Source organism: Pygoscelis adeliae, unplaced genomic scaffold, assembly GCF_000699105.1.
Source record: "Pygoscelis adeliae isolate BGI_AS28 unplaced genomic scaffold, ASM69910v1 Scaffold194, whole genome shotgun sequence".
Taxonomy (NCBI): domain Eukaryota; kingdom Metazoa; phylum Chordata; class Aves; order Sphenisciformes; family Spheniscidae; genus Pygoscelis; species Pygoscelis adeliae.
Window position 1 is genome coordinate 722,355 of NW_008824549.1, and position 27,996 is coordinate 750,350.

A 27,996-nucleotide genomic window follows, 5' to 3' on the forward strand; every position below is an offset into this window, starting at 1 on the left:
ATCCACTTGTCCTCTTATTCGGGCTAAATAATTAAAAATTAAAAACTTAGTATGAACAGTATATGTCTGTATAAATAAACTTCAGGTACACGTGAGCTGTTGCAGATGTAAAACCTGCAACCATGTACTTGAGAAACCCCAGAAACTGTGAGGTGATAGCTATGCTCTGGTGCATGGTGATCGCATGGTTTAGAGTTGCATGTAGGCAGAGTTTTTGTGCAAGAAGCTTAAAAAGCTGTGTTTTCTCTCTGTTTTCCTGCGCTGCATGGACAGCATCTTTCTGTTTCACATATGAGACACAACAAGTGAATTTGGGGATCATTTTAGTGAAAGAGATCTTGGTTCATTAACGCAATCAAGCGTTTCTTTAGCAGAGATAAGGGTAGGGGAGACTGGGACAGTAATATCAATGACGCTACTGAAATCTACAGTAACTGCATTCCAAAAATACCTTTGTAGCTATTTTATTTCACTTTGATTGGAACCAAGCCTTAACAAATAATAGCATGGGATATCAGCTGATTCTCAAAGAGAGTTTGACTAAAGACTAGACATCACATCTTTCTTCACATTGAAGAGTGACGTGACATTGAAGGCAGTAATTAGTTGCACTGGCTTCAATATGCAGATTGTAAAATGGCGTGTGAGATGTGCTGTTAGTAAAATAGCTGTGGTTGTTAGAACCGAGCCTGACCTATGTTCTCCTTCCCTTGCGATGGCGCGAGCCCTAGAAGGCAGTCCTGTTGTAACAGCACTGCATTTCCCCCTGGCTTGGCTTAGCTCTTCAACAGAAACGATGAAATGAGCTAGCTTTTATTGTTCTGTATAAATGTTCCTGTTTAATACATTGAAAAGCAGAAAACCGATGGTTTTAAGGATCTTTGATTTCCTGAGGAATTTATACAAACAGATAAGTGAATCGGGTTTTCTAGCCATCTTGGTACCTGCTGTGGAAATGCTGGAGAACAAACACAGGCCTCACAAATGCACCTGGAGGAAAGCTTTTATTGCCCTCTACTTCATTACAGATACAGTGAGTGTAAATGCTGCAGGCAATGAGCTCCAAACTTATGGCAGTGTTTTGCCCCAAACTGAGCAAATGCTTTACCCCACTATGTCTACTTCCGATTTTTCCACAGAAGTCTGAAAGGAACTGGTTTGTGGAACTTGGAGATGAAGAGTTCAAAGCCCAACATCTGAGAATTTTTCCTCTATTGTGAAAACACTTTCTCTATCAAAGCTTCAGATTTAAGGTTTTGCTCAACTTAAAAAGGTATCTCTAAACAAGATGATGTTCGTAATCATTACAATTGTTTTCTTTCTTTAAAAATACAATGTGTAGGTTTTCAAGTCTGTGTCACAGTGCTGGTGTGGGGGCTGATGGATTTCTTCCATTTCTGTACATGTGCACCTTAGAATTGCTTTTATGCTCGTCTAACTTTCATTCAAAAATATTATGTTCACTTTTAAAAATTGTGTTTAATTGACTCTTAAAGCACACATCACTTAAGAATATTTAAGTCCTGATTTGGTAGATACATGAGAGTTGCAATAAGTCATTGAAAGTAAAAATGAACAACAACCTGTGAATTTACGGCACAGCAATGCTCCTAATTAAGCTTTAAGCACAATGACAAAACGCATCTGTGCTTTATATGTCAAAAGCCCCGTTACACCTCTAAACTTCTGCATGCATAACTACTTTTAACATAAGTACCTTCCGCATTTTGCAATATGGACTTCGGATTAAAATCCAAGGTACGTAACCTTACTCCTATTGTCCACCTCAGTTCAATACTCAGAAAAATTAGGAAAATCAGACTGAAATAAAAACACTAGCAGTAAAGCAAAACAAGCCCTATGCACTAATGCTGGAAAATTATTTTTGGATTTCTTTTTGTTGTTACATCTAACACTGAGAGCAGGGGAGTCTATATGGGTAAGTATATAGCAAAGCAAATTGAAGACAATTTTGTAAGCCTTTCCTAAACCAGCATTTATGCTTTCTTTCCGTGGTGCTTGGTTGGAGCCCACATTCTGTAGATGAAGAAGAGTACGATGAAATTGTACATGGAGCTCTTCAGAAGAAGGATGATGTACACTAAATATGCTGCCCTGTGCATTAAGTGATCTGTAACAAACATAAGACAGGAAAGTCTTGTTTAATGTCAATATTGTACAACCTCCTAAAAGACGGGTAGAACTGGGACTGTGTAGTCTGTTTACTGCTGCAATTACATTGATTCCTGTGGGCAGTGTATAAACACATACAATGTCTGACTGTCCTTTGAGTGGGTTTGCACTGCTAATAAGTTCTAGACCAAACAGGTTTCTTAGCACTAGATTGCCTCTCAATTATTATTCCCTGCAAAGGCAAGAACATCATTCTAGTGCTTCCAGCACTGATTACCAGTAGCACCGTGTTTGCTTGAATCCTTTTGTGTTGGATTTTTTGAACATAAGTGCTCACGATTCTTCCTAAATCCCCATTCAAGCTAAAAGAAAATTTCTGTGTCCAAAGTGCTGGGCAATTGGTTGGCTGATAGAGCATCAGCTGAAGCATTGAACATTTAAGTGCTTCAGGTATTTAAAAAAGTGGCACTTAATGCGGGCTAATAATCTAGTAGCCCAAACAGCATCTGTAGGGTCCTAATAAAGCTACCTAATAAAGGTAGGAGAGCCCCTTCTTATAATCCACAACAGAAGTTAATTCAGAGTACCACTGAAGCGTTTTTAAGTTACAGACCCCAGACTTAAAAGATTTCTTGTACGCTATTTAGAAAGATCATTTTCATGATGTTCTGAGCATATGTAGCAATATCTAACTCTTGCCTGACATGCATCACTTTCCCACATTTTAATACATTTTAATTACCTCTATTAAAAACTGTGCTGTTTCCAGGATATGTGCTGCAGTCCTCTCCCTGAGGAACAGTCTTTGTAGAATCTAATGGAAAGAGAGTTTAAATGCCCCAATTAGGCTTTTCTTTAATTTTAGCAAACATGAATTGAGAAATAGGGGAAAAAAGAGGCAGTACAGCAACAGTGAAATGGGAAGTTAGTGTTAAACAACAGAAGAAAGATGTTTAAGATCTGTCTGCAGAGCAGATGTTCACAAGTAGGATTCATTTGCAGAGAGAATTTGAAGGGGGGAAATGCTCGTAGAGAAGTGACTGGATATTTGTTGCCGTAAGTGGGAGGTTTGCCTTTGCCCTTTTAGGAATGTGTCCATTAGGCTGTTCTTTGGCAGAGTTATTTGGAACTGCAGTCAGCTTGACCACCTGATCTTGTCACTGAAGTAGCTGGGGTCTGCCTTCATAACATACTGTTATTAGAAATGCAGAATAATTTGCATCGGAAAGCACCTCAATTGGTCTGTTACTTAATGGTTGCTCAACACTAACAAATGATCTTGAGGAGTGTATGATCTAAGGTTCCCTTATTGGGAATTTGCTATTTTGGTGGTGGTTGTTCTCTAAAATAAACCCTTTTTGTGCTTGAAGCAGCAACTTTGTGTTTGTTCTTGGTTATGGTGTTTGTATGCATTGATACATGAGCTTAAAGACATCCGTATTACATCCCTAAATACATCCTTCATCTAACTAAACTTAAAGCATATTTTTGTTAGAATACATTTTGAAGGTTAAAATGTAATGGTTATTTATGGCCATGCTCTCACTCATTGGAGTTACATTAATTTATAGTAAGTTGAACAGAAGTAGGTACTGAGAAAAAATCAATCTACATCTTTCTTAAAGATTTAATTCTTAAAGATTTAAACAATTTGCATTTATTATAGGTTACTTTTTTCTTTAAAATCGCATTGTCTTTCAGATTTTCCTTTGCATAATCCATCTTTCCACAATTAAGTGAGAAATTTGAAAATTCATACATGGTTATTATCTCACTATTGCTGAACTATGGGTAAGTAATATATTTAAACTTGCTCTACATCCCCAGCAACCTCGTTTTTAACTCCTTAGTTTTTTATACCTGTGACTAATGTCAGGAGGTGTCAGAGGTACTTATACCTGTAAGCCATGGGTAACAGAGCTAATACTCTTTTCAGAAACTTCTGTAGACTGGAAAGTAACCGACACGGCTCAGTGCAGACCTTTTGGAGCTATGCTAGTTTACACCTGATGAGGTTCAAGAACTGCTGTTTTCCTATTGCAAAGGGCCGTTCACGTGGGGAGCATAGCGCAGGCTGGGTTGCTTTTTCTGGGAAAACTTTGGTAGTTTCTCCAGATGTGCATTTTAGCTATTGTTGTGCCAAGGAGCACAGATGCTTTCAGGAACAGTAATAGAAAGCATTATTTCTATAATATTATTTATTGCAAAGAAAAAGTGATGTCTATAGTAATACGTAGAATGAATTTTTTAACATGTAGTATACCTTGTGTCTGCAGAAATGACTGTCTGCTTTCATGCTCATAATTGCAGCGATAGATCTTATCTTTGTTCTCCAGTGGTACAGTTAACCAGCTGCCGATTGAGTATTTATCCTCTTCTGTGGGCTTCCAAATGTCTCCTTTTACTACGTTGTCTGTTACCTCCTTTTCTCCATCGGTCCATGTCACCCGAATAACTTCTGGGTAGAATTTCTCAATAAGGCAAACATAAATTATCTGATTTTCATGTTTCTTCTGCAGGATTTCAGAATTTGCCGGTGGAGATATTCCTTTGTCTGGATTGGTTATTGGAGGAAAAAAATTAACACAATAGAGAGTTGGAAGATCAATAGTGTACAGCAAATAAATACACAGCCACAAAATACAAATTCTGAAGAGCAACAAGCTAAATGTCTTACTAACAAATGTTTTAGCTTTCTAATTTGTTATGAAATACTTAGGATGGGAATAGAAATGTCTCATGTATGAAGGGAATTTTAAGCAATAGGATGGTTGAATTACAGCTGTTTCCATCCTGGAAGTAAAAATAAGTTTCTGGCGAGCTGGATGAACCTGGCATTCAAACACACTTTATATTAAATATTATTTCAATGGACCCAAATGGCAAGTTTTAATTTTCAGTCAAAACCAGTTACAATACTCTTTAGAATAATTGGGAATAGAAAATATGACTTTTAACCTTATTTTTAAATGTGTTATTTTATAGAGAACTAAAATGAATAGAGGTTTTTATGAGCATGGTACAGAAAATCAAACTCAAAATCAGAAGACAAGACTCAATTCAAATATTCTCAAGTCATTTTTGCTTAGACAATATAGAGTCTTCCAGAGTCTGGAGAATGTTTGATCTAAGCTTTGATACTGTGCCATGTGCATGGAGAAACATTATTTAAGTCCTAAATTGTTTAGTAAACACTAACGTCTAGACTGCTTCGTTCATGCTTCTTATCAAGCAGCACATCTGATAGAGGGAGACTAGAGTAGACTAGGTCTACTCTTTAATACTCTAGAGTAGATAAAATACTAGATAAAATACTACTCTTTAATACTAGAGTAGATTAAACACTATCTCACAAAAGATTTCTTGAGATTTTATTAGAAAAATAAATTTAAGTCTGGTTATTTAAAACCTTAGAAACCTACTCACTGTTTGAAAAATTATGTTTGAGAAACGTTAAGAAACTGAAGTATTGTTGAAGACATTAATAATCTCCCTTGAAACTGAGTTAGAAAACTTCAGGCGACTACGTGAGAGCCTAAATCCCACAGCCTTCCAAGCAGTACTGCTGTCAGAATGTGTATTTGTCTGCACAAGTCTTTGACAATTATTAAATAATAGTAATAGTTCCTGAAAGAGCTTTGTTAATTTATTTGATAAGAGGAATTTCATATTGCTTTATAATGCTTATGCAAAAACAACTACATGAAAATTTTGTTTGCAGAGTGTTAAAGGTAGACCACCTGCCTTTCAAATCTTTGCAGTTTTATGTCCCCAGTAGAAGTCCCCACTGCTAATTAATGAACATCTGCTATATCTAATTAATCTTTTAAAAGCTGATATTAATTTTGTGTGGTTTTTTGGGGAAAAAAAGGCAACAAAAATTTATTGTTGCCATTTTTTGAAGACATTCTATGTGTTTGCCAGGAGAAGATCTTGATAAAGACAGGAAAATGGAATCACAAAATGCTCTGGACCCCAAAGGTTGGCGATGCTGTTCCTTTAATACTAGATTTGTTTAAATGTTTGAACTAACACATCTGAAAAGGAAAAACCAAAACTAAACTAAAACAGAAGAACATGGTATATCTAGAGAACATTTTTATACACAAATAGCATATCTATCCATACCAGGGTTGTTGTAGGTGATGTACTTTGTGAAACATGCTCAGTATGAACATACGTGAATATATTTTAAATGAAATGTGAGCCATTTCCACAAGCTAACTGTAGGTAATCTCCATTTCATTTGCCTCTCTGGATTAAACCTTATGTTATTAGGAGGAGTCCAAATCACCCAGATTTTGTCCACACAGAGAAGACCTTTTGATATTATAAAAATGGATAGTAAATTTAAGAGTCTGTTATAGGAATCGTGAACTTCTGCAGTGCGTGCATAGGCAGGGCTCATGGGCAATCGTTTTTGTCTATGCCTAACTGCAAGTGAAGACTAGATACAGTTTTCAAAATCGACTTTTGTTATACAGAAGGTACTGACTATTTTTTTTTAAGGCAGCAGAGAGATTTTATTTGTTCATCTCCTTACACCACTCTTCCTCTTTAGATTCCCCTGCCATGGAATTTGAGCAGCTAGATGCATGGGGTTTAAAGTGTGGTCAGGCTGAGTGGTGCAGTTCTCATGCATTGTGAGAAAACACATTAATATAAACATGTATTTTTGTCAAAAAGCTTCCACCTTTCTTTAAATGATCTGGCTATTCTAGAGAAATCTTCTACATCGCATCCCGCCTAAAACAACTTAGTGATTCTTTGAAGTATTTCATACTGGGTGTTTAAAAACAAAGATGACCAAAGCATAAGGCTGTCTACCTTCAAAAAGATAACCCTTAAACTATGAATTTCCTTCATTTTGGACATTTGTCATTGAAATGAAGATGTGGACTGAGTTCTGTTGTACCAGAAATAAAATTGCTAACAATTTTATGACTCTCTAACATTAACTTAGGGGTTAATTTTATCTTCTTTATGCATCAGTCCGCCCAAGGATGCAAGATTAAACTAATTTATAGAATGATTTATTTGTTCTGGAGTTCTATATGTTCAGAAGACCATGACGTAGCTCCTGTCCCAGTGACATTACACCCTGCAAAGCCTCATGACTATTTTAGATGTTTCTTTTAGATTTTCAAGGCTTAGTAAGTTACCCTGGCAGTAGGCTAAAATTTAATTGTCTAGTTTGATGTTGTTCTTTTGGATTATCAAATCTAAATAGAGAAGCAGAGAGAGATGCTTCCAGCTGCTAGTTCATCCTGCCCATTTTAGAGACTTCTATTAAGATGGAATAATTTCCATCTCTGGAATTGCCAATGTCTTTCCATTTACCGTAAAAAGACCCCAGGTGCTTAGCTTAAATGAAACACCTAAATCACATCACAAGACTGAGGAAACATTGCTTGAATAAGTGCAACTATGTGCGCGCATGGGACAGTCTTATGCACACACATAGGTAAATGAGTGACAGTGGAGAACTGAACAAATCAAGGTTTGCATATATACATGTATATATATGTTTGTGCGTAGGGGAAAAAAAAAATATATCTCCATAAACTGTAGGTACGTTTATGGAAAAAAGGATGAAAACTTGTAGAATTGGCTGAAGATTTGGCTCTATTTTCAGGCTGATCTGTAAAGTCATTGAAGTCAACAAGACAGTTTACACTGTCTTTTCTGGGCAAATGATCTGATCCTTTCTGAAGAATTTTAAAGTCATGAACTTCCACTCCACTGTCTTTTTTGGTTTAGTTCAACTTACAAAAATTTTGCTGTTTACTTTGTTAAACAGTATTCTAAGGCAGGTTTTAAGAGGTACATGTTAAATAATATATAAGCATGTGCAGATATTTCTGAAGCTAAAATCTGTCTTTTCTCTCTTGTAATAATGCAGTAAGCCTGCAAAACATTGTGCAAATAAAATTCTGGAGTGAGGCTCATAATCAACGAGCTATTAACGAATTTGGGGTTAAAATACACATTGCTATAGATTAACTGTCAAAAGTTTTCTTAATTAAACTCCTGTACAGTTTCTTTATAAGTGTCTATAAATAAGATTTATAAATAAGGTCAATGTGTTCTTAAGCTGAAATTTTAATTCTCATTACTTGGATGATCCCACAAAATGGAGTAATTTTGTCTGATACTCAAAGCTCCTCAGTTCCCCTTCAAGCCAGTGGGAGCTGAGAGCACGCAGCACACTCAGCTCATAAACAGCGTTCTTGTCCTGCTTGCCAGCGACTCCAGGTATTATCACTGATAATAACACAGTATAGTCCTGACCTACTGTGAGCCTCCCCAGATACCGTAAAGAGCTGTCAACCTTCACTCCAAAGCTTTCCCATTACAAAACTTAAAAAAATGAGTCTTTGAAAACACTTACTGGAGATGATGAGTTTTGTGCCAGAGCCAAATACCTTGCTGACCACCCACTGGTGGTCATTCCCTTACAGAAACTGCTTGGGACGTTTTGGCCGGACAAGAACCAGATTTAACAACCATCATATGAACAATAAGAGTCTATTCACTTTGCTACATGAATGTAGAAAATTTGAATTCAGTCTCAGCTAATGCTGCTATTCCCAAAGAGCCTTTAGTGATATGTACTTTAAATTCAGTTTCAAGCTAATCTTTGCCATCACTTGTTTAAAAAAATATCAAAACAAACCAAAACTGTTGTTGTCCAGGGCATTGATAGAGCTACCATATTTCCTCTAGATTTTTTTTCTAGAAAATTAATTTTTTTCTGGGATGGTGAGTGTTTTTGACCACACAATTTAAAAATACACACATGCTAGACCGCTGTTTAACTGAATTAATGAAAGGCAGTCCTGAACAGCCACGACTGCTCTCAAGCCTAGTGGAGGGGCATTAACTCATTTTGGGCCTAATCCTCTGCATGTTGAGGTTACTGTAATCTGCTTAACTGGGTGCGGGATCAGGACTGTTCACCCTCAAATCCCGCCGTACTTGCCTACGCAGTACTGTAACAGGTACTCAGTACCAAAAGGAAACATCACACATGCATCTAAGTGTGCTGTAGAGAAGCATCAACTTCCATCATTCCCATGCACGTCCTTCCCCAGGGCCTTCTGGCTTCTCCCCAGGGAAAACCATGTGTACCTCACATGAAATCCTGCTGACAATGGCAACATTTCCAAAGGTCCAGGACTTCCCCCCACATTTTAATCTTCTGATTATTTATTGTCTGCCTGCAGCTAAACTGTGCTGCAGTGCATTCAAGAAAGCTCAGTTCCTCTTGGATGGAATAAATCAGCTTTGGAGAAATCCATGGGGAAAGACCTTCCCCTTGACCAAACAGACAGGCAGAGCTTCAGCCATGCTTTAGGCGATCTGTTGGCACTCACAATGTTTTCCTGTATAGCACCTCTATTCCCCCTGCTCTGAGGCCAAGGGGCGATCTACAGCCATGTTTCTGAGTTACCTTGACCCAGCTGCTCTGGGCAGTAAGCTTTGCACAAGGGAATGACCTGATGTAGCCCTAAGTATCCAAAAGAAGTTATATTTCCACAATTTCTGGTTTATGTGAAGTCCTATAGTTTACCCTGACCTCTCTTATACAAGCGTTTTGGGTGCCAAAGAAATGAATTCTGCTACTGCAAAGAATCCACATCACTTTTCTGCATACTTTTAAATCTGTATTTTAATCTGTATTATAATTTTAAAATAGCATATCACATTCCCTCTCCTCTAGATTTTGGATTATCAGAATAAGGCATATTTTCTTAGACATTAAAAAACTTACCAGAAACAATAAGCTTTGTGCCAGTTCCGAAGATTTTGTAATCGTCACTGTATACAAGTCCTTTACAAAAACCCACCTAGTCTCAATGTTTTTAAAAACCTCATTTTGTGTCCCAGCCTAGCCTCATTTCCTTATTAGAAATGCACCCGTTTCTTTTGACACTGACTTCTAGAATTAAAACTTTCCTTACAAAATGGTGTATGGATGAACCTGTGTTTGCTCATACAACAGATTTCACTTATGTTAGTCTTTCAGGTTTAAATAAATAAGCTTGCATGTACACAAAAACTAAGGGTTTGGAATACTGACAAAGTGGAGGATGGAGCCCTAATTTAACAGTGGGCATTCAAAATCACAGAAATATTTAAGCAGATCCTGCACACCTGAGATTTGTAATTTTCTAGACTGAGACTCCTCCGATATCCCCTGACGTTTCTATGGAAAACGTGAGGAACAGTAGAGGTTATCACCTTGGCAACATGGGAAATAATGCATTTATATATATGTGCATGTACATCTGTGTATGAATATATATCCTACAATGAGAACCTAGCGCTGCATTCTATCACCAATTCAAGCTGATCTTTTTGGGCCATGGTTTTAGGATAACAGAGACCATTATGAACAGGGAAATGTTCACACTGAACATTGACTTAAAATAATCGGGTACTGAATTCATCTTCATGCCCATGAAATTCTTGCTATTTTAAAGCTGCTAGCAAATGTTCCTATTAATATTAATCATGGTAAGAGGCTTTCACTTCACAGATTTCTTTTGAATGGCCACATCTTCCCTTATTTATATCTTACAGCTCCATCCTTCTGCACTAACACTCATTTGGACTTTCAAGTGTACTGGGTTTTGATTCAGGGCTTCATGTTTTAACCTGTTAAAAAAAAATACTAATGCAAACTAATGCATACATTAATCTTCACCATTTTGATTTAAAAGGGCAGAAAGTCAGTTTAATCCAACTTCAGGTAATGTATAAATAAATTTAAGTATAATCTATCTTTAGGCAACATATATTTTATAATATATAATTACAAAAAATAATTGTAGCTTTTTGAACTCTGAACTTCAATGCGTTTGATGAAAACAAGGTAGATACTTCAGTAATATTTAGGAGATAGCGTTTAAAGACATCAAATATTGCTGCCATAATTTCTGCTATGAAATTATTTCCTAGAAATGTTAGTAGATCGTTCTTTTTATCACTTCAAAATAAGTTAGCAATATGCTTGTGAGTTGCCAGGGAGACCCAGCTGCAGCTGCAGCAGAAGAGATGGCAAAGGGAAACCAGCCCCACGCTGGCCGAGCAAGCTACTCTGCTTCTGTGCCGAAGGAAAAAACCTGGATTTGGAGAGGCTGGTTCAGTCTTGGCTTCCCTGTTGTGACCTCGTGAGTGCCTAAATTCCCTGGAAAGATACTTACAGAAGAATCCTGTATTGCCAGTTTATGTTGGATTAATATTCCTGTTCTGCTGTCAGCTTCTAGAAACTCATCTGTTCCACCAAATGCAAATGCCAAACCAGTCTCTCAAATCCCAGCCCTTCTGCTACCTGTATTATTGTAAGTCTCGAGCAACTTTCTTTTGGTCAGAACTAATTAAAAGAGACCAACAAGAAAAAAATCAAGTTCATTACAAGTTGATGGGAGTTTGGCTCTTTATATATTTGACTCTTTCAGTATAGATCTGGGAAAAGATTCTGCTCAAGCTCAAACCCTGATGATTCAATTGAATTAAGGTCACTTAGGATAAGTCCTGGTTTTCTCCATTTCTTTCCGTTAGGAGTAACTTACTGAGCTACTGTTGGATAGTCACCTCTGAAAAGACAAGCTGTGATGAAATGCCTGATCCTAAGCGTGAGGTAACTACAGCCTTTTTAGTCTATTAATCGGTTAGAAGCCTTGGCCACATAAAGACAAAATCCTACAGAATTAGAGTGGTGCTTGAAAAGAATTTATTTTAAACTGTATATACTAAAAGCATGGCAACTACCTGATTAACAAGGTAAGGATTTTCACTAAAAACAACACGCTTATCCTGGCATGGATATTTCTGTTGAATTATAGTTATGATTTACTTAGTCTTTCTGACATAAATCATTAAAAACAATCTTTGCTTGATATGCTAATATAAGTTTATGTATTTAACCAGGCTTAAATAATTTGGTAGCAATAGTTCCTCTGCCTTGTGTTTGTGTAGCTGTTTACTCCAGGATTATGTTGTTTAAAGCACATTTAATGGGAAAAAAGATTTTTGTCCTCCACTTTCCATTAAATAAATGTCTCTGCAGGAAAGGCGAAAAAATGGATCACTTCTTCATATGCGTGTTACTAAGCAATAAGAAGAGCACTTGGAGGTACGAATTCATTTCTACTGCCAAAGTGCTGTGTACATGAGAAAAATAATTATGGACAAGTTATTTCACTTTTACTAGCCTGATTAAAAAAGGATTTTGGCAATGGCCATTGCATATGGCTCTTTGTATCTGTGTTGGGAAGAGGTTTTCTTTCTTATGCTTAATTCACAGCTGCTTGATTCCCTGCTTGTTCCTTCAGTACAGCTGGAAGAAAGAATGAGGGCTCTGGAAACTACTACAGGCCATTTTCCACCACATTTCCAAGGAGGAGTATGATCAAAAGTGGCTCAATATAGCTCCTTTTCAGAAAAGTTTGTGATCCTAAACCACTGCATTACAAATACAACAAGGCTCACTGTGGGAATGACAGGCTGGGGAGGGGAATCCTGCGCAAGCATGATGCCGACTGAGGCTCTAAGTGAGCTGAGTGCCCTCTGGGACACTGTTAACACTCATCTACATGACCACCCCAAGCTCCTATAGCTTATTGTATGGAAAATAGCATGTAACTTACCTGACCCAATGAGTTTTGTACCAGAGCCGAACACTTCATTGTAATAACTGATCACAGTGAATAAAGTCTTTGCAATAAAAATGCAGTTCTGTTATTTTTATATGGATAAATAGTATTCTTTAAAGAAAATAAGATTTGCTATATAATAAATTTTGAGACCCTAGAAAAGTAAAAAAGGAGCAGTCGCCTAAACTAAACTTAAAAAAAAAAAGTGGAGGTTTTTGAGGGCATGTATGTTGTTAAATGGACAGGATTCGTCTCAGCTAATTTTAGTCTTCTGAAAGTTCAGACGGACGGTGCAGATTGAGCACCTTGGCTCAGTCTGTGCTTTCTGGATAGAGGCAGCACCAGCAGAAGATCTATTTGATCAGATACTGGCCAAGTAATTTGCTCCTTATACACCCTCATAAAATCAAACCTAGAATTGGCAAACATTATGCTGAGATCTGAGCAGCACAAGACCCCTGACCAGTATTTTTGTTGTCAGTAACATGAAGCAAAACCCCGCATGGACTGGAATCGAGCCTCCCACTAACCAGATATGCCATTTTCAGATGGTCAAGATTAGGCAAACTGTTTTCACCTCAGGTGCTTAGCTGAGCTGAATCACCGGCAAGTATCAAAGCACCTGAAGTTTACTTGAAGCAAAGTAATTTTGATGAGTATGTCAAAACATTTTGAGTTTGGCATTCTTCCTTAACAACAGTAATAACTGATAATAAGCGGTTTCTGCAAAAGCTAGGAAGAGAGAGCAGCCTTTCAACTATGCGTATCTTCAGACAGTTCTGGGCATATCTCAGATAACTCCTTTCATTTGGTATAGTCAGACGTAGCCCTGAAGGAAAACGTTTTGCTTTTCAAAGAATTTGAGTAACCCAAAGGTTTGACACTTTTCTTTCATAATGAACTAGAAATATCACAAAGGTTGAATATGCGTATTTAAAGACAAAAACATCTTTCTGTTCTCCCAATGCTATCTTTGCCATCTTTAAAAAGAAAATAATAATGGTGTTAGTTATACATCTGTGCTACAATAGGTGTTTTGTTTCCCCCATTTCATACATAAATACGAAACAATTACGTTTTGTTCTGCATATGGAAATGCTGTTTAAGAGGAAAATCCTCCAAAGCATTCAGTAGGGTTAAAACTAGCGGGAGCTACAATAGCAGAGCACTTCATGCAGCCAGTATCTAAGAGTATGAAAAGCATTTCAGAAGTAGTTAAGTTTTACATTTTGTACTTACTTGAAACAATAAGCTTAGTTCCACTTCCAAATATTTTGACAACAGCATCCCACAGTCCGATAATGCTTAGCAATATCACCTCCACTGCACTTTTCTTGCGTAGACTACAGAAAAAGTCTCTCTGATTTAGAGGTTGGTGATAAATCTGGCCCAGTGCAATAGCTGAATTTTCAACATTGACTAGAGTGCCATTTTTAGAAATACTTCGATTTTTGTAGTGAGTAAAAAGTTCAGGTTTTTAAACCCAGCATTTTCTGAGAAGAAAGCAGTGTCATGCTTATTTTATAACTATGTTCTAATCCTTCTAGCTCTGGGATTTCTCTAAGAAAGAGCTGTTGCCTCTGATCTGCTAGGTTTTCTCTGAAGTAACCTCTTTTTGCTGTTTTAAGAAGAAATGCAGTTACATTATGATTCCCAAAGGAAATTAAAAAAGTTTACTAGTTATTTGTTGATTTAAATATACAGATAAACAATTTTTTTTCTTAAGTGTACTATCTTGCGAATTACTTATTGTGTGAAAGTACCTTAACTAAAGTTCCATTAAACTCATATTTTGAAGCCCATATTTTAAATGCAAAGTCCATATTCTAAACGAAACCTACTGACGCCCATAACTAAGTTCATGCCTTTGGTAAGAGGTTACGCTGTCGTCTTTTTGGCAAAAGCAGCTGCCTCTACACAGGCACAGTTTAATTGCAAATTGCAGCAGAGAACATTTTTGGTCAGAGGCATGGACAACATTTTAAATTTCTTTGTAACTCTCCTCTGCTTTTTACGATTTGACTTAATTATAGTCACCTTGATATAGCATGTATTTCCTAAGAAACATACTGTAGGCATTGCTATATGCTTTATACTGAAAACAGCATTCATCCTATTGATTGCATAGCTTCACCACAATTAATAATGCAAATGCAAAAGTAAAACAGTTACTTTTAGTAGGGCCAGGAATTAGAAATTTATTACATTCCAGGCAATTTTTCTTCCCAGTCAACTTAGACTGAACGACCTCTATCAATAAGAAACTTTTTGAGTTTCTCACTTGCTGTTCTGAGAGTAAACTTTCAAGTAGTTCGCTTTTCTTTCCCAGAACAGGAATGAATCCATCCCAATATTTAAATTTTTGCCTCTCCTCATTTTTCCATTCCCCCATCCTTAGTAAGTATTCAGTAATTGTTCTAGAGGTGATCTCTCTATTCAAGAGGTCGATACCTTTATGGCACATCAACCCACACCACTGGGGCACCACGCACAGTTCACAGATAAAACAGGATTTATCAGGCAGAAATTCATTTTCCTACAGCCTTTCATTCTTGATTATCTGGGAACGTGAATGACACTGTGAAAATCAGATGAATAATAATGGTACTTACTAGAGACAATTAGCTTGGTTCCCGTGCCGAAGTATTTGATCCAGATGGTCCACACTATGTTTTCACTTTGCAATAAGATAACGTGCTCTCTTGCTATGCCATTGTTGAAGAAAATGCCATTTTTTTTCCCAGTCAGCCCCGGGAGACTGAGTGAAGGCCTGGCCCTTGGCTACAGGGAGGATGTCAGGAATTTCAGACTTGCACCTGGTTGTTCAGCTGATACCTAATGCCCTTCGGAGCGAATCTCTTTCCTGAAGGGCTGCAAATTTGTTAGATAACACCTCCGCTTAACACCTAAGAATTAGATGAAGGTTTCTCTTCAATTTTACACACACAAATAGGTGCACAGGGTTGTGCATGTTAAAAAAACACATACCTTCAGGTGACGATCCTGCTCTTTCCCAAAGGGGTACACCCCCTCCCACCTGCAATTAAGTGACATCAAGTACTACTAGCATGAAGTTCATTCTTAGTTGTCTTAATACAATTCAGCAGAGGGAAAGGAGGGAGAGCCAGCACCATAAGCATCGCGAAGGTGTCCGTGTGCTGTAGGTTGCCTTTTCTGCCCCTGGTATGTGGTTATTGTCCGCCCATCTCCTGGAATCAGTCCAGGCTCTGCAATAGCAGCTCACCGGCACTGTTCATATACTAGCTGGTGGGAGAAGGAGGCTTTTCCTTTGTGCACGGGCTTCTTACAAAACAGACCAAGATAACATCAGAGGAGTCACAGCTGCTGTCAATCAAACAGCCTCCATGCTTAGTTTGCCATTTAAAAGAAACTGAGTTTGAGTGCTTCTGGGATCTCATGTGCCATAACGACCACAAAACAACGTTAAGAAATTATGATTTGTGGCTAGAGGAGCTAGACTGAGGGTGAAGGTCTTTCAATTGAAGTAGGTGTAACAAAAGCAATTGTCTACTCTGAAGGCTCCTGGGCAGGAACATCGTAATCGCAACCACAAAGCAATGGGAGGAATGATGTAGACAGAGAATGGTGCTGACCAGTGCTTTTCCTGCCGTGTCCTTAGACACACAGCGAAGGAGGCCACTACCATCTCACCTGCAGTTGCTGGGACTGTTTGATTATGGTCACGACAGTGAGTAGCTGGGAGGTCTTATCAGAAGAAACAAAAAGTGAAACATTGCATGTTGCAGACAGCTTGTCTAACTCCCCTATATGATCTTGGCTTGCAAGTATGAGGAGGACAAAACTGACCTGTAGCCATTTGGAGACCTAATACATATTTGAAATTGTTGTGTCACTTTTTCATCCCATCAGACTAATATTCTTTAATGAGTTACACTTCAATGAACCAAGTGAGGAGAGTATCAGGGTACTACAGCAAAGGAAAATATTAAGAAGAGGCTTGATGGTAGAGAAAAACCTCTGTGGATTAATTTCTCAGGCATGAGGGTCAGCATGCCCTATGAGGCAGTAGCTAGGAAGGATGCATTGCGTATGTGACATAAATATGAAAAGTTGTTCTTAACTATGGAAAGGTCTTTTCTTTGGTACTAGCTTTGGTAACTCTGTCTCCAACTTTTTGGGTGATTCAGATGCATCACTGCTATGATGAACACCAGTGAAACACAGACAGTGGTAAGCAAGAAGGAGAGGGAAAGGGACTGACACAGCTCAAAAAGAAAGAACAAAAATGCCCACTTCTCAGGAGGAATAAATAGAAAATCTTCCTCCTCTGACAGCTGCTAACTTTTAAGTGAAAAGAAGACTCCTTTTCCGTTGCTTAAAATTTTACGAACCTTCAGCCTAAAGCTCTCTATTTCAGTTTTCTTTGCCAGACCAAAGGCTTTGAAGAGCTCCAGTACAATGTGCTGACCTATTTCCAGGAACAACAATATGGAAAAGTACTCCCTTTCCATTAATTAAATCCTTGCAACTAGTTCACTGACATGCTTGAGCGAAGAGGAGGAGAAAGTGGAACGGAGAGGATGGGTTAGATATTGGACCTTCACCGTCCCCTTTGCGTTTTGCACTTGCTCAATCGAAATTTCTAGCTTTTGGCAGCTGATGCTTCCAAGAAGTTGGTCAGCACCGAGCATGTCCTGCTTCTCCAGAGCCTGCATGTGAGCCCAGGCAGCTCATCCACACAAGGGGAAGTGAGCTGAGATCTTTCAAGCTGTTTGTGGTTGAGACGCTGAGGGAGTATTTGTCTAGGTGATCTCTGAGTTTCTACCACGGTGACTATGCCAGTAGGCGCAATAGTAGGTAGCAGTGTCATCTGGAATGACATCGGTTATTCTAAGAATACACAGTTTCTTGCTAGAAACCCTTTCATTCCTATACCTGTGCGCTTGGAAGCCCTCATCTACTGTTTCTCTCTGTGTTGCATAGAGCATCCTCTTTGGAGCTTCACCCTCCTTCTGTTGATACCAGTGTATGACGGTGTCATCAAAATCTCCAGAGAAGTCTTTAAAGTGACATTCCAGGTGTACACTTCCTTTAGACTTGGTGACAGACAGAGGGCTCTGCACGGGAATTTCTTGTGCATATCCATCTAGGGAAAAAAAGAGGAGAAATTATGTCATTAGCCGGAATTCAGGGATTTGGGAAGACACCTGTTAGCACAGACATAGGTGCCTGTGAGGAAAGGTAAGAAAATAAGGAAAGACTTACAAGACCAAGCGGCTGTGGCCACAAGCGCTGCCAGCAGCAGCATGTTTGCTTGTCACGCTCTGCTGTCATTGTGACTCAGAGGAGAAGGAAACCAGCCCTGGTTCAGAGTGAGCAATGCCATGTGGGAGGAGGAGGGGACTCCATTGGGTGGCAGCTGGTGACACTGTGCGTCAAGCCAGATGAACGTGTCCCCTGAGCTCCTGCAGGGAGCAGTGGGGATGGGGTAGCAAGCGGGATGGGAAGGGAAGGAAAGGGAAGGGAAGGGAAGGGAAGGGAAGGGAAGGGAAGGGGAGGGAAGGGAAGGGGAGGGAAGGGAAGGGAAAAGGAGACTGTCCCTTGCGTGGGACTTTGCTCCGTGACAGACCATAAGGGAAGGGAAGGGAAGGGAAGGGAAGGGAAGGGAAGGGAAGGGGAGGGAAGGGAAGGGGAGGGAAGGGAAGGGAAAAGGAGACTGTCCCTTGCGTGGGACTTTGCTCCGTGACAGACCATAGACGGCTGTTGTGAAGCTTGGGAAGTGCTGGTCCCCTGTGAGACATCCGGAGTGTTCTACAGGTGGTGAAACCACTGGAGATGGGTCACTTAATGATCCACATCAATTTTACTATCATAAAATGGGCATAGTGATGCCAAATGCTCTGACGAGGATGAGGTCTGCTTCAGGAAGCTTTCTGATACCGTGACAGGACCACAAGGGAAGGGTGTCTGAGAAAAATATCAATGCTGACTGCAGCACTGCAAGTGCAGTAGTGATGGATGCTGGAAGCCACTGCACGTGGAAGGCAGAAAGCAACAAAAAATAAGGATGATTCACTGAACTAAGAGGAAACTCTTTGGAAAAGAGATCCTATAAGTAAAGACAGCATGTGAGAGTACCAATTTCTGGCTGAGTTGTGCGTCACACCACTGACTAGCCCTGAAGATACCAACAGGATTCAGTGAAATCAGTGAGTGCTTGCGTGCTTAGCTTCACTTTTTGTTTAAGACTTTCAAGACCTGAGGCTACTGGTGTTTGGTGTTTATTTGCACCTAGCCTGATCTTCTTTCTAAAGTCCCATAGTTCATTGTGTGATGGTCCAGCATTTCAGGAATCCAATTACACTCTTCATCAAGAAAAGAAAAGCTGATGAGTAGGCACATACTTGGGTAAAGGCACAAGCAAAAATTATTCCTCTCAGGCTCTTCTGTGAAATGCATGCTGTGCCCAGGGCCTTATCTAACACACTGCAAATTTGAAGTAAGTCCATCAAACTTGATAGTTTCAGCAAATCTCCCTTCCTTCCTTCCTTCCTTCCTTCCTTCCTTCCTTCCTTCCTTCCTTCCTCTGTTTATCCTATTTGCCTTAACATGAAATTAAAGAAGAGGATGGTTATAAGCAACACATCATCAGCTGTGGTAGATAAGAGACTGTAAATCTCTGATTTAAATTGGTCCATGTGGGATTTTGCGGTATCCGAATTAGGTAAACAGTATTTCCAGGGACTTACAGTTACTTACGGATAGAGCAAGGAAGACTATAGTGCAGAACACGGAGAGCTTTTTCTTAGAAGTGCTAGGCGGTGGCAAGTGTATTGTTCCCACCACCAAGGTACTTTCTTCAGCATGTTGACTTTCTTTTACTCTTTCCTAGGGGAGAAGTGTCTGGACTAGAAAGTGAATGAAATGTTTGGTCCCCTCAAGGACCACCATACTTCTGCCATGGCTATGCAAACAGCACCAAAGGAGCAGGTGAGCTTCCTGTATTTATGTGCTAATTCTTAAGGCAGTGAAGACTTCCTTTGTCCTTAAAATAGTAGTCGTGTGTTTGAAGACTATTGACAACCCAGACTTTGAAAATGACAGTTGTGCAGGGTTAGCTGCTCTTTCTGGGTAGCAGAAAAAGGTTTGGCCTTTCTGCAGCTGATACCAGATGGAGTGAGAAGATCAGGGGAGACAACCCTGTGGTTTAGATGTTGAGGGAGGTGGGGGGTTTTTTTTGCCTTGATGATCTTTGAATTTCTATCACAGTGAGGATCCCAGTAGGCACAGTAGTAAGTAGCAGCGTCATCTGGAAGTACATCGTTTATTGTAAGAACACACTGGTTCTGGCCAGAAACGTTTTCAACCATGTACCTGTTCTCTTGAAAGCCACTTTCAACCGAAACTTTCCCTTGTGAAAAGAACAGGAGCCTCTCTGGAGCTTTACCCTCCTTCTGTTGATACCAGTGTATGACGGTGCGAACAAAATTTTCCCCTAATGTTTGAATTTTACATGTCATCCGTACACTGTTTTTGAACTTGGTGATGGATACAGGGCTCTGCACGGGAATTTCTTGTGAAAATCCATCTAGGAAAGAGAAAAGGAGAAATTATGTCATTAGCTGGAATTCAGGGATTTGGGAAGACACCTGTTAGCACAGACATAGGTGCCTGTGAGGAAAGGTAAGAAAATAAGGAAAGACTTACAAGACCAAGCGGCTGTGGCCACAAGCACTACCAGCAGCAGCATGTTTGCTTGTCACGCTCTGCTGTCATTCAGACTCAGAAGAGGGTGAAAGGGACCCCAGATGGGGACAGTGTTGTGTTCGAGGAGGAGGTGACTCTCTTGAGCTTCCTTCAGTGACGGGTCTTCTGTGCGCAAGCAGATAGGGCACATTTGCAGAAAACCTCCAAGCTGACAAATGCTAAAATTGGTTAGAGGTTGTAGTCCACTCTGCTTTTCAGGTAAATACGAGAAATATTGGTAAATCCTAGGATTGTGGCCCTTGAAAACTCGAGCCAGAGCCACTAAGAAAGGGTTGCAAGCGAGAGCAGCTCTAGCTGTGTAGCAGGGTGTGAAGGTTTCAGCCTGGAGGTCACCCCGGTGGGTGGTGAGTGCATGCCGTCACCGGAGGCGTGAGGACAGATGTACAGTGCCCGAGCAGGCAGGAGGCATTCCCCCATCCTATTAAGGACCTCCTTTTGCTTCTTCAGCTTAGTCACCCAGCCGCGGCATGCTGAAGTGCCCCGGGTGCCCCCGTGCTGGTGCTGCCCTCCACTGAAGCAGCTGGAGGCCATTAGCCTGCAGCGATGGGGGCAGCTGCACTGCGGGGATGCACCTCCACTTTGGTTTCGAGTGCGGGAGGAAATGTACAGCCACAGGGTTTCGGTTTCAAAGCTCAGATGAGCTGCAAACAGTTCTTGGAAAGGAAGACTGAAAAACAAAAGCGAACCTGGTGAGGGCTGCTGTCAACAGCCATTGCAGAAGGGCATCTCGATGAGTGGGTCAGGTGCTGCAGGCACTCCCCGGTGACCGGTGAGCCTGGGCTGTAGCTCGCTGGGCACGAGGGAGACGAGGTGCTTTGGCCTCCCTCCTGCTAGCAGTTGGCCACATGCAGCAAGCCGGCAGTAAGCACGTGTTGCTAACCAGCGTGGAAAGGTGCCCGCGAGTGCAGGGCTCCAGGGAGAGGCAGGCAAGGAGAGACACCTGCCTCTGTGTGGTGGCAATGGAAAGGGTCCCTCTCTTCCCAATAAATAACCGTGGGAAAGTCTATTTAATTTCCTGTCAGGCCACCCTGAGAGGGATGAGAAGGAGAAACGACTTAAGGGCCAGCAGGCACAACAAAGTGACTAGGTGGTGAGTGACAACAAAGCGACGAGGAAGGGAGATATGAAACAGACTTTAAGATGAAGGGAGGGAGGTGCAAGGAAAAGGTCACTCATCCCAGCAGCATCCCATGACAGTCTCCTGCATGACCAACTATAGTTAGTCAGAGTGAAAACTGTGTTCGCAATTGTATGTTGAGGACCTGAAATCAAGCCCCTGCTGTCAAAAACTACCAGGACATACTGTATAAAACAGTAGCAGTATGTTGCTATTCTTCTGATCACACAGCAGAAATCTGTCAGGCACCTGATCCCAGATGAAGAGTAAAGGAATACGGTAGTGACTGGGTCTCACACAATTAAATGTCTAAATTACAGGCACTGTCTACATTTTGTACTGTAGCTGTCTAACACAGAAAGTCTCCCAGTAGGAATAATTACAGATCAAACTTGGTGGTGTCTATGCCAAGAGGACACATGCAGTGGCCGGAGCCTTCTTCAACAATATACCTTTCCAGGTTCACATTATCACCAAACAGACTTGTCACTGATGAAATGGCCAACATCCTCTTTGCAGAGAGCTTCATTATCTAAAGCTATCTAAATAGCTTCCCCTTTGTAAATCCATGCTGACTACTCCTTCTTCACCTTCATGTGTCTGTAAATGGTTTCCAGGATTAGTTGCTCAACACCTTCCCAGGGACTGAGATGGGGCTAACCTGCCTGTAGTTCCCCAGGTCTTCCTTCTTGCCTTTCTTGAAGATAGGAGTGACATTTGCTTTATTCTAGTCTTCAGGAACCTGTACTGATTGCTGTGACCTTTCAAAGATAATGGAGAGTGGCTTTGCAAAAGCATTGGCCATCTGCCTCAGCACTTGCGTGTACATCCCATCAGGTGCCATGGACTTACGTATGTTCAGTTTAAGGTCTCACTAACCTGATCCTCCTCCACCAAGGGTATGTATTTCTTGCTCCAGACTTTCCCTCTGTTCTCAGGGGCCTGGGATTCCTGAAGGCTGATCTTTCAGGTGAATACTGAGGCAAAGGAAGCATTGAGTACTTCAGTCTTTTTCCATGTCATTTATCACCAGTATCTCTGCCTTATTCAGCAGCTTTCCCTAGTCTTTCTTGAGCTTGGAGGAGATTCTTGAATATCAACCAGCTCTCCTGGACACCTCTTCTCTCCAGGAGAAGAGAATCTCCAGATTCTTCCAAGCAGATCTCAGAAGAAGGTGAAGTCTGCTCTCCTCAAGTCCAGGGTTGTGGTCCTGTTTTTGCCCCACTCCCTCTTCTCAGGAGCCTGGACTCTACCAGCTCATGGTCACTGCAGTCAAGGCTGCCCCTGACCTTCACATGCCCAACCAGTTCTCCCTTGTTTTGAGTAGGAGGTCCAGCCTGCCCAGCTTCCTTGTTGGCTGCTCAACCACCTGTGTTAGGAAGTTGCTGTCAACTCACTCCTAGACTGATTGTGAGGAATCGTCACATCCCACAATGTGAAGACAGAAGGCAAGCTGACTGAAGTTAACATCTGAGGTCACATGTACTACAACCTATTTTTCAAATAGTTAAGGAGGCCAGAAACATATATAGCAAGCCATAACATATCCAAATCTTTCCAAAAGTCCAGCAAAAATGATGTTTGGAGACCGTGGAACTGGAAAACAACCACTATGGAGGTATTTGTGCTCATTTTTGAAGGTCCAGATGCATTAGTGGGATATCTCACAGGATACTGAGCATGTGCACTCAGGAACTCAGAGGCACAAAACTGTCTGTTTTCTGACTTAGCTTTCAGGTAAATGCCAGCTTTCCTAGAAGGAGTCTTTGATCATAGAACCTGATTTATAAAACGAAGTACACTTATCCCAAAGGGCCTGAGAGTCTCTGCTTGCCAGGGGCATAGCCCATGGCTGAGGATTTCAGTTCTGTCCTGGACACATCAGGTGAGAAACTGTGACAGTAAAATTGGGGTTTCTGGGCTGTTGTAGGAATTTGTAGAGACTGAAATGCAAAGGAAGGCAAAAGAAAAATATGAAGGAGAACTGAGTGGTTAAACATTGGAACAGGCTGCCCAGGGAAGTGGTTGAGTCCCCATCCCTGGACGTATTTAAAAGACGTGTAGATGAGGCGCTTAGGGACATGGTTTAGTGGGCGTGGTGGTGTTGGGTTGACGGTTGGACTCGGTGATCTTAGAGGTCTCTTCCAACCTTAATGATTCTATGATTCTATGTGTGCAAGATCATCTGGTCTTCTCTCCTTTTATATTAATGTTTGGTTTTTTTTTCAAGAGAAAGCACTGAGGGGATGGAGATATGTTTCTCTGCTTGCTCCAAGGATTCTAATAGAGAAGAGAAATTTACAGCTCACATTTTTTCACACACACACACAGAGACAGGACGTGTTCACTGTCAGGTGAGTGCTTTCAGTACAATCAAGCCTTCATCTTAAGAGCAAAGTTCAATACATTTATGCTAAAGTGACTGGGACTCTCCAGTTTCTGGGTGTTACAGATATGTGTGAGTACTGAAATGGTATACTGATTATTAACATGATATATTTAGCAGCTGTCATGATAAATTGCTGTTTTTCTTATCCTGTTGCAGAAAAATCATGAGTGAGGGGTGGATTAGGGAAGTATCTTCATTTTGGCAGAGTTCAGTTCTTGCGGTTCAGAGTGCAAAATGCCTTTTTGTATGGCTTATCTTTGCCCATCTAATGCTGTGATGCTGTCATAACGCCAATATGCACAGTAGTAAGTGCCAGAATCCCTCGGGGTTAAATACGCTATCGTTAAACCGTAGTGGGGCTCAGTAGGATCCTTCCGAACTTGAAATCTCCTTGCATCGCCTCTGTCATCAAAAAAAGTATTCTGTCCCGACACGTACAGTATCCTCTTCAGCGGCTCTCCGGGAAGCTGCTTGTACCAGTGCACAGTGGCTTCAGCGCTCATTCGGCACGCCATGCTGGCAGAGCTGCCCTTCATCTGCCTCCGCAGCTCCGGGGTTTGCACTGGCACTGCCTGCGCGTCTCCACCTGGGAAGGGAAGTGGAGAAATTGTGTGAGGGGAAGAAACCACTGGAGTTTGGAGCCAGGACTGTGTTCTCAGAACACGGGAAGGAGAGGGGAGAGGAAAAAGAGCTTACAGGACCACAATGAAGTTGCAAGAAGGACGGGAAGCAGCAACATGCTGCCTGTGAGGGTTAAACCTGGAAATGAAATAAACAAAGACAGAAACGTTATGAAGCCCTTCAGGTGGAGAAAGCGTTAAACAGCTGGGAGGAGGAAATTACTCATTTGGCACACCCAATGGTCGTTCTTCAACTCGCTACCATGGAGGGGGTTAAATTTACTAACAAGCTAAACCACATCACTAACGGTGTAGAAAGGACCTAAAATACTCAAACTGAAATAGTTTTTTTTCATCTATCAATCTGCTACATTTCTCTCAGACTTACCTGCTGAGCTCACACATAAAAACTCAAGTTGTTCAGTCTGGCCCTTCCCAAGGATGTTCTCCTCTCCGCAGACACCCCAAAGCTGTCCCAGAAGCACGTTTCACCAGCCTTTCCTAGAACATACTGCCTGCTTTGGTAGCACAAATGGGATAAGTCGTAGTGAAATATCATCTCTTACTCTTATTTAAAACAGCTCCAAACTCTCTGGTCAGCCTTATCCATTTACCCCAGACATGGTGAAGCGAAGCCAGGGTGAAGCATGCACGTCTCCCAGCCAGCTGTTTGCTGCCCTCTATTTTCCCTCATAGCAGAGCCCTGAAAAGGTTCCCTGCAAAGACTTCATGCAAGGTGCCCTGCAAAGACTTCATGGCAAATGGTCCCTTGGGCAGCGGTCACCACACAGCATGCCCTTCCCTGAGAAAAATTTCTCATTTTCTGACTCAAATGAGAGAATCCTCTCTAGATCTTTTTTCATTGTCAATAGCATTGTACACAACTAAAACTCATCTCACAACTAGTACAGAAAATTCGTATTGTTCTGTTGTCCTTGTGATAGATGCATGAACTTGTGTCAGGTCCTGTAGTGTAAACATATCTACAATGAAAGAACAACAACAAAAAATTATAAGCATGGAGTTTACTGACTTGAAGACTCTGTCCACTTAAGTGTGAAAGCCAAAGAGGAAGGTATCTTCCAAGGCCAAACTAAAGCTTCAAGAAGAACCTGCAGTAATGATGTTTTCAGAGAAGACGGCTAAGCCTGTAGGAGTTGAAGTTCATTAAGTGGGGGATGAACTGCCATTGAGGAGAGGAAATGATGCACTCGAGTTGCATGAAACACACACGTGGACATGGGGTTGTGAATACCATTGCCACATAAGTGAACTTTTACTGTGGCTCTGCTCCCAGCTGTCTGGCTGAGCAGTGCTGTGTCACCGTTTCCATATATTCCCTGCTTTAGTCTGGAGCTTTTTCTTGTAAATGGTCTTTGCAACCCTTTCTCAGGGCCGTCTTTTCAGGAGTTGCCCAGTGCAACAGATCCTTCCCTATAACAAGGGATCCTAAGGGGTATTGGTGTTATAAGCAGTCATCACCATCATAATCATTAAGATGGGAGTGACCAGTGGTGATTATCACCAGTATCTCCATCGTGACCTGGATTTGAAGTCTCCCAGGCTAGACCTTCAGTGCAAATTTCCTCCTCCTGTGCTCCCTCCCTGCCATTTGCTTCATTTTGCTAGCTCAGACTGTATTTGGAAAGTATCTATATTCGGCAAAGACGATCTGTGTTACTGTGTAATTCAGCTGTCATTACCATCACCCACAGGAGTGCTCCTTTTCCCCAGCACAGTGCATTATACCAGCTGAGTAGTAGCATGCTGCATTTCTTTGCTATTCTCTCTGTCTATTATTTATACTTACATACTCAGCATAAACCTGTCAGGATGTTTTAAAGGCAGGAAGGTGCAATCGTGGTTCTCTGCGTTTGACAGAAAGCCTGCCGCTCAGGGTACAGGCAGCTTTCTGTACAGGCTGTCTGTGGTCTGCTAGTTTTGTGGGTCTCCCAGTAGGCACAGTAGTAGGTAGCTTCATCATTGGAGTTGATGTTACTGATTGAGAAAGTGCAGACATTTGTACCTTTCTTTAAAGAAGAATACTTGGTCTTGTAGGAATTGTCATCATAAGAAGCTTGACCCGATCCAATATACAGAATCCGTTCAGGAGCTTTGGAGGGTATCTGTCGGTACCAATGTATATTTGCAGACTGGAAGTTAGATATGCCCTCGACTATACAGTCAATCCTTGCAGTTGTAGCTTGCCTTCTGGTAATGGATGTTTGACTCTGCTTCAGAAGCACTTGTGCTTGTCCATCTAGAAAGAAAGAGAGAAAACACAACAAACACTCTTAGCCTGCTATTTGTAAATACATTCGTAAATATGGGGTGCCTCCTGCCGCTGCCCCGTGCCATGCCGTGGTGACAAGGGGAACCTACGAGACCAGGCTGCAGCCAGGGCCAGGAGCGGGAGCAGCAGCATCCCGAGGGCCCTCGCTGGCGTCTGCCTCTGGGAGGAAGGCAACAGAGGAAAGGAAATGACTCACTTGGGCATCATCCGGAGAGGCTGCCCTGGCAGCAGGCGGGTGACGTTGAGATAAAGCAGCGTGACTGAACCCTGCTAAATGTTAACAGCCTGATTATAGCTTTTACACAAGCAGCACAAATTAACAGGTTTTTTTTTCCTCTCTCTCTCATATGCACGCACACAAAATCACTTTAACTCGTTCACAAAGTAATTTAGTAGTCTGAAGCAGTTTTACCGCTGCTTTTAGATTAGTTGAAGGCTGCTAAACAATGCCTGAGGTCAGACACTTTTCCTCAGGTCCACTGCCAATAAAAGGAAGAAAAAATAAGAACATGGAACTTAATGAATTTGAAGGCTCTCAAATTACTGCCCATCACACAGGTCGAATGCCAAAGGCCAGGAAAGTACACAGCAGCCATTTGGGAGCTCAGAAGCAGGATTGCTGCGCTCGTAACTTTCTTGTCACAGGTAAGGTGAGACACTACACCCCAGGGTCGCATCTCCGAATGTACCTTGTGCCAGAGACTGGGAATACTGGGTCCTTTGGGATCAGAACACAGTGGTCCTATGATTTTAACAGTCAGTTGTTTGGCCGTAAACAGAAAAGGGGTGAAATAACTTAAATTAATGCCTTTCTGTTTGCACAATGGAAGTATAAATATCTGTTGTATAGTTGCTTTTTTGTTTTGCAGGCTTGCTGCCGTGTTGGATGAGAAGCCCCACTGAAGTCAATTAAGAGACTTGTATTTTAACTTAAATGAAGGTTTGATCAGCTCCAGATGGAAAACAAAGAGAAACTAAACCAAGATTCTCTACCAGCAGAGAAGTACAAAATGGGTATATTATATCCGCAGTCC

General features: G+C 41.1%; 1 protein-coding gene across 1 annotated transcript; it reads right to left on the reverse strand.

Annotated features, from left to right (window-relative positions):
* Positions 1-1,915: 1,915 nt before the first annotated feature.
* On the reverse strand, positions 1,916-20,526 carry LOC103915136. The gene is made up of 8 exons (XM_009321900.1): positions 20,484-20,526; positions 20,044-20,364; positions 18,042-18,089; positions 17,605-17,922; positions 9,908-9,967; positions 4,397-4,687; positions 2,876-2,947; positions 1,916-2,131 (listed from the first exon to the last, which is right to left on the reverse strand). Exons 1-8 carry the CDS (start codon positions 20,524-20,526, stop codon positions 1,998-2,000), a joined length of 1,287 nt encoding a protein of 428 aa, XP_009320175.1. The 3' UTR covers positions 1,916-1,997.
* Between the last annotated feature and the right edge of the window lie 7,470 nt (positions 20,527-27,996).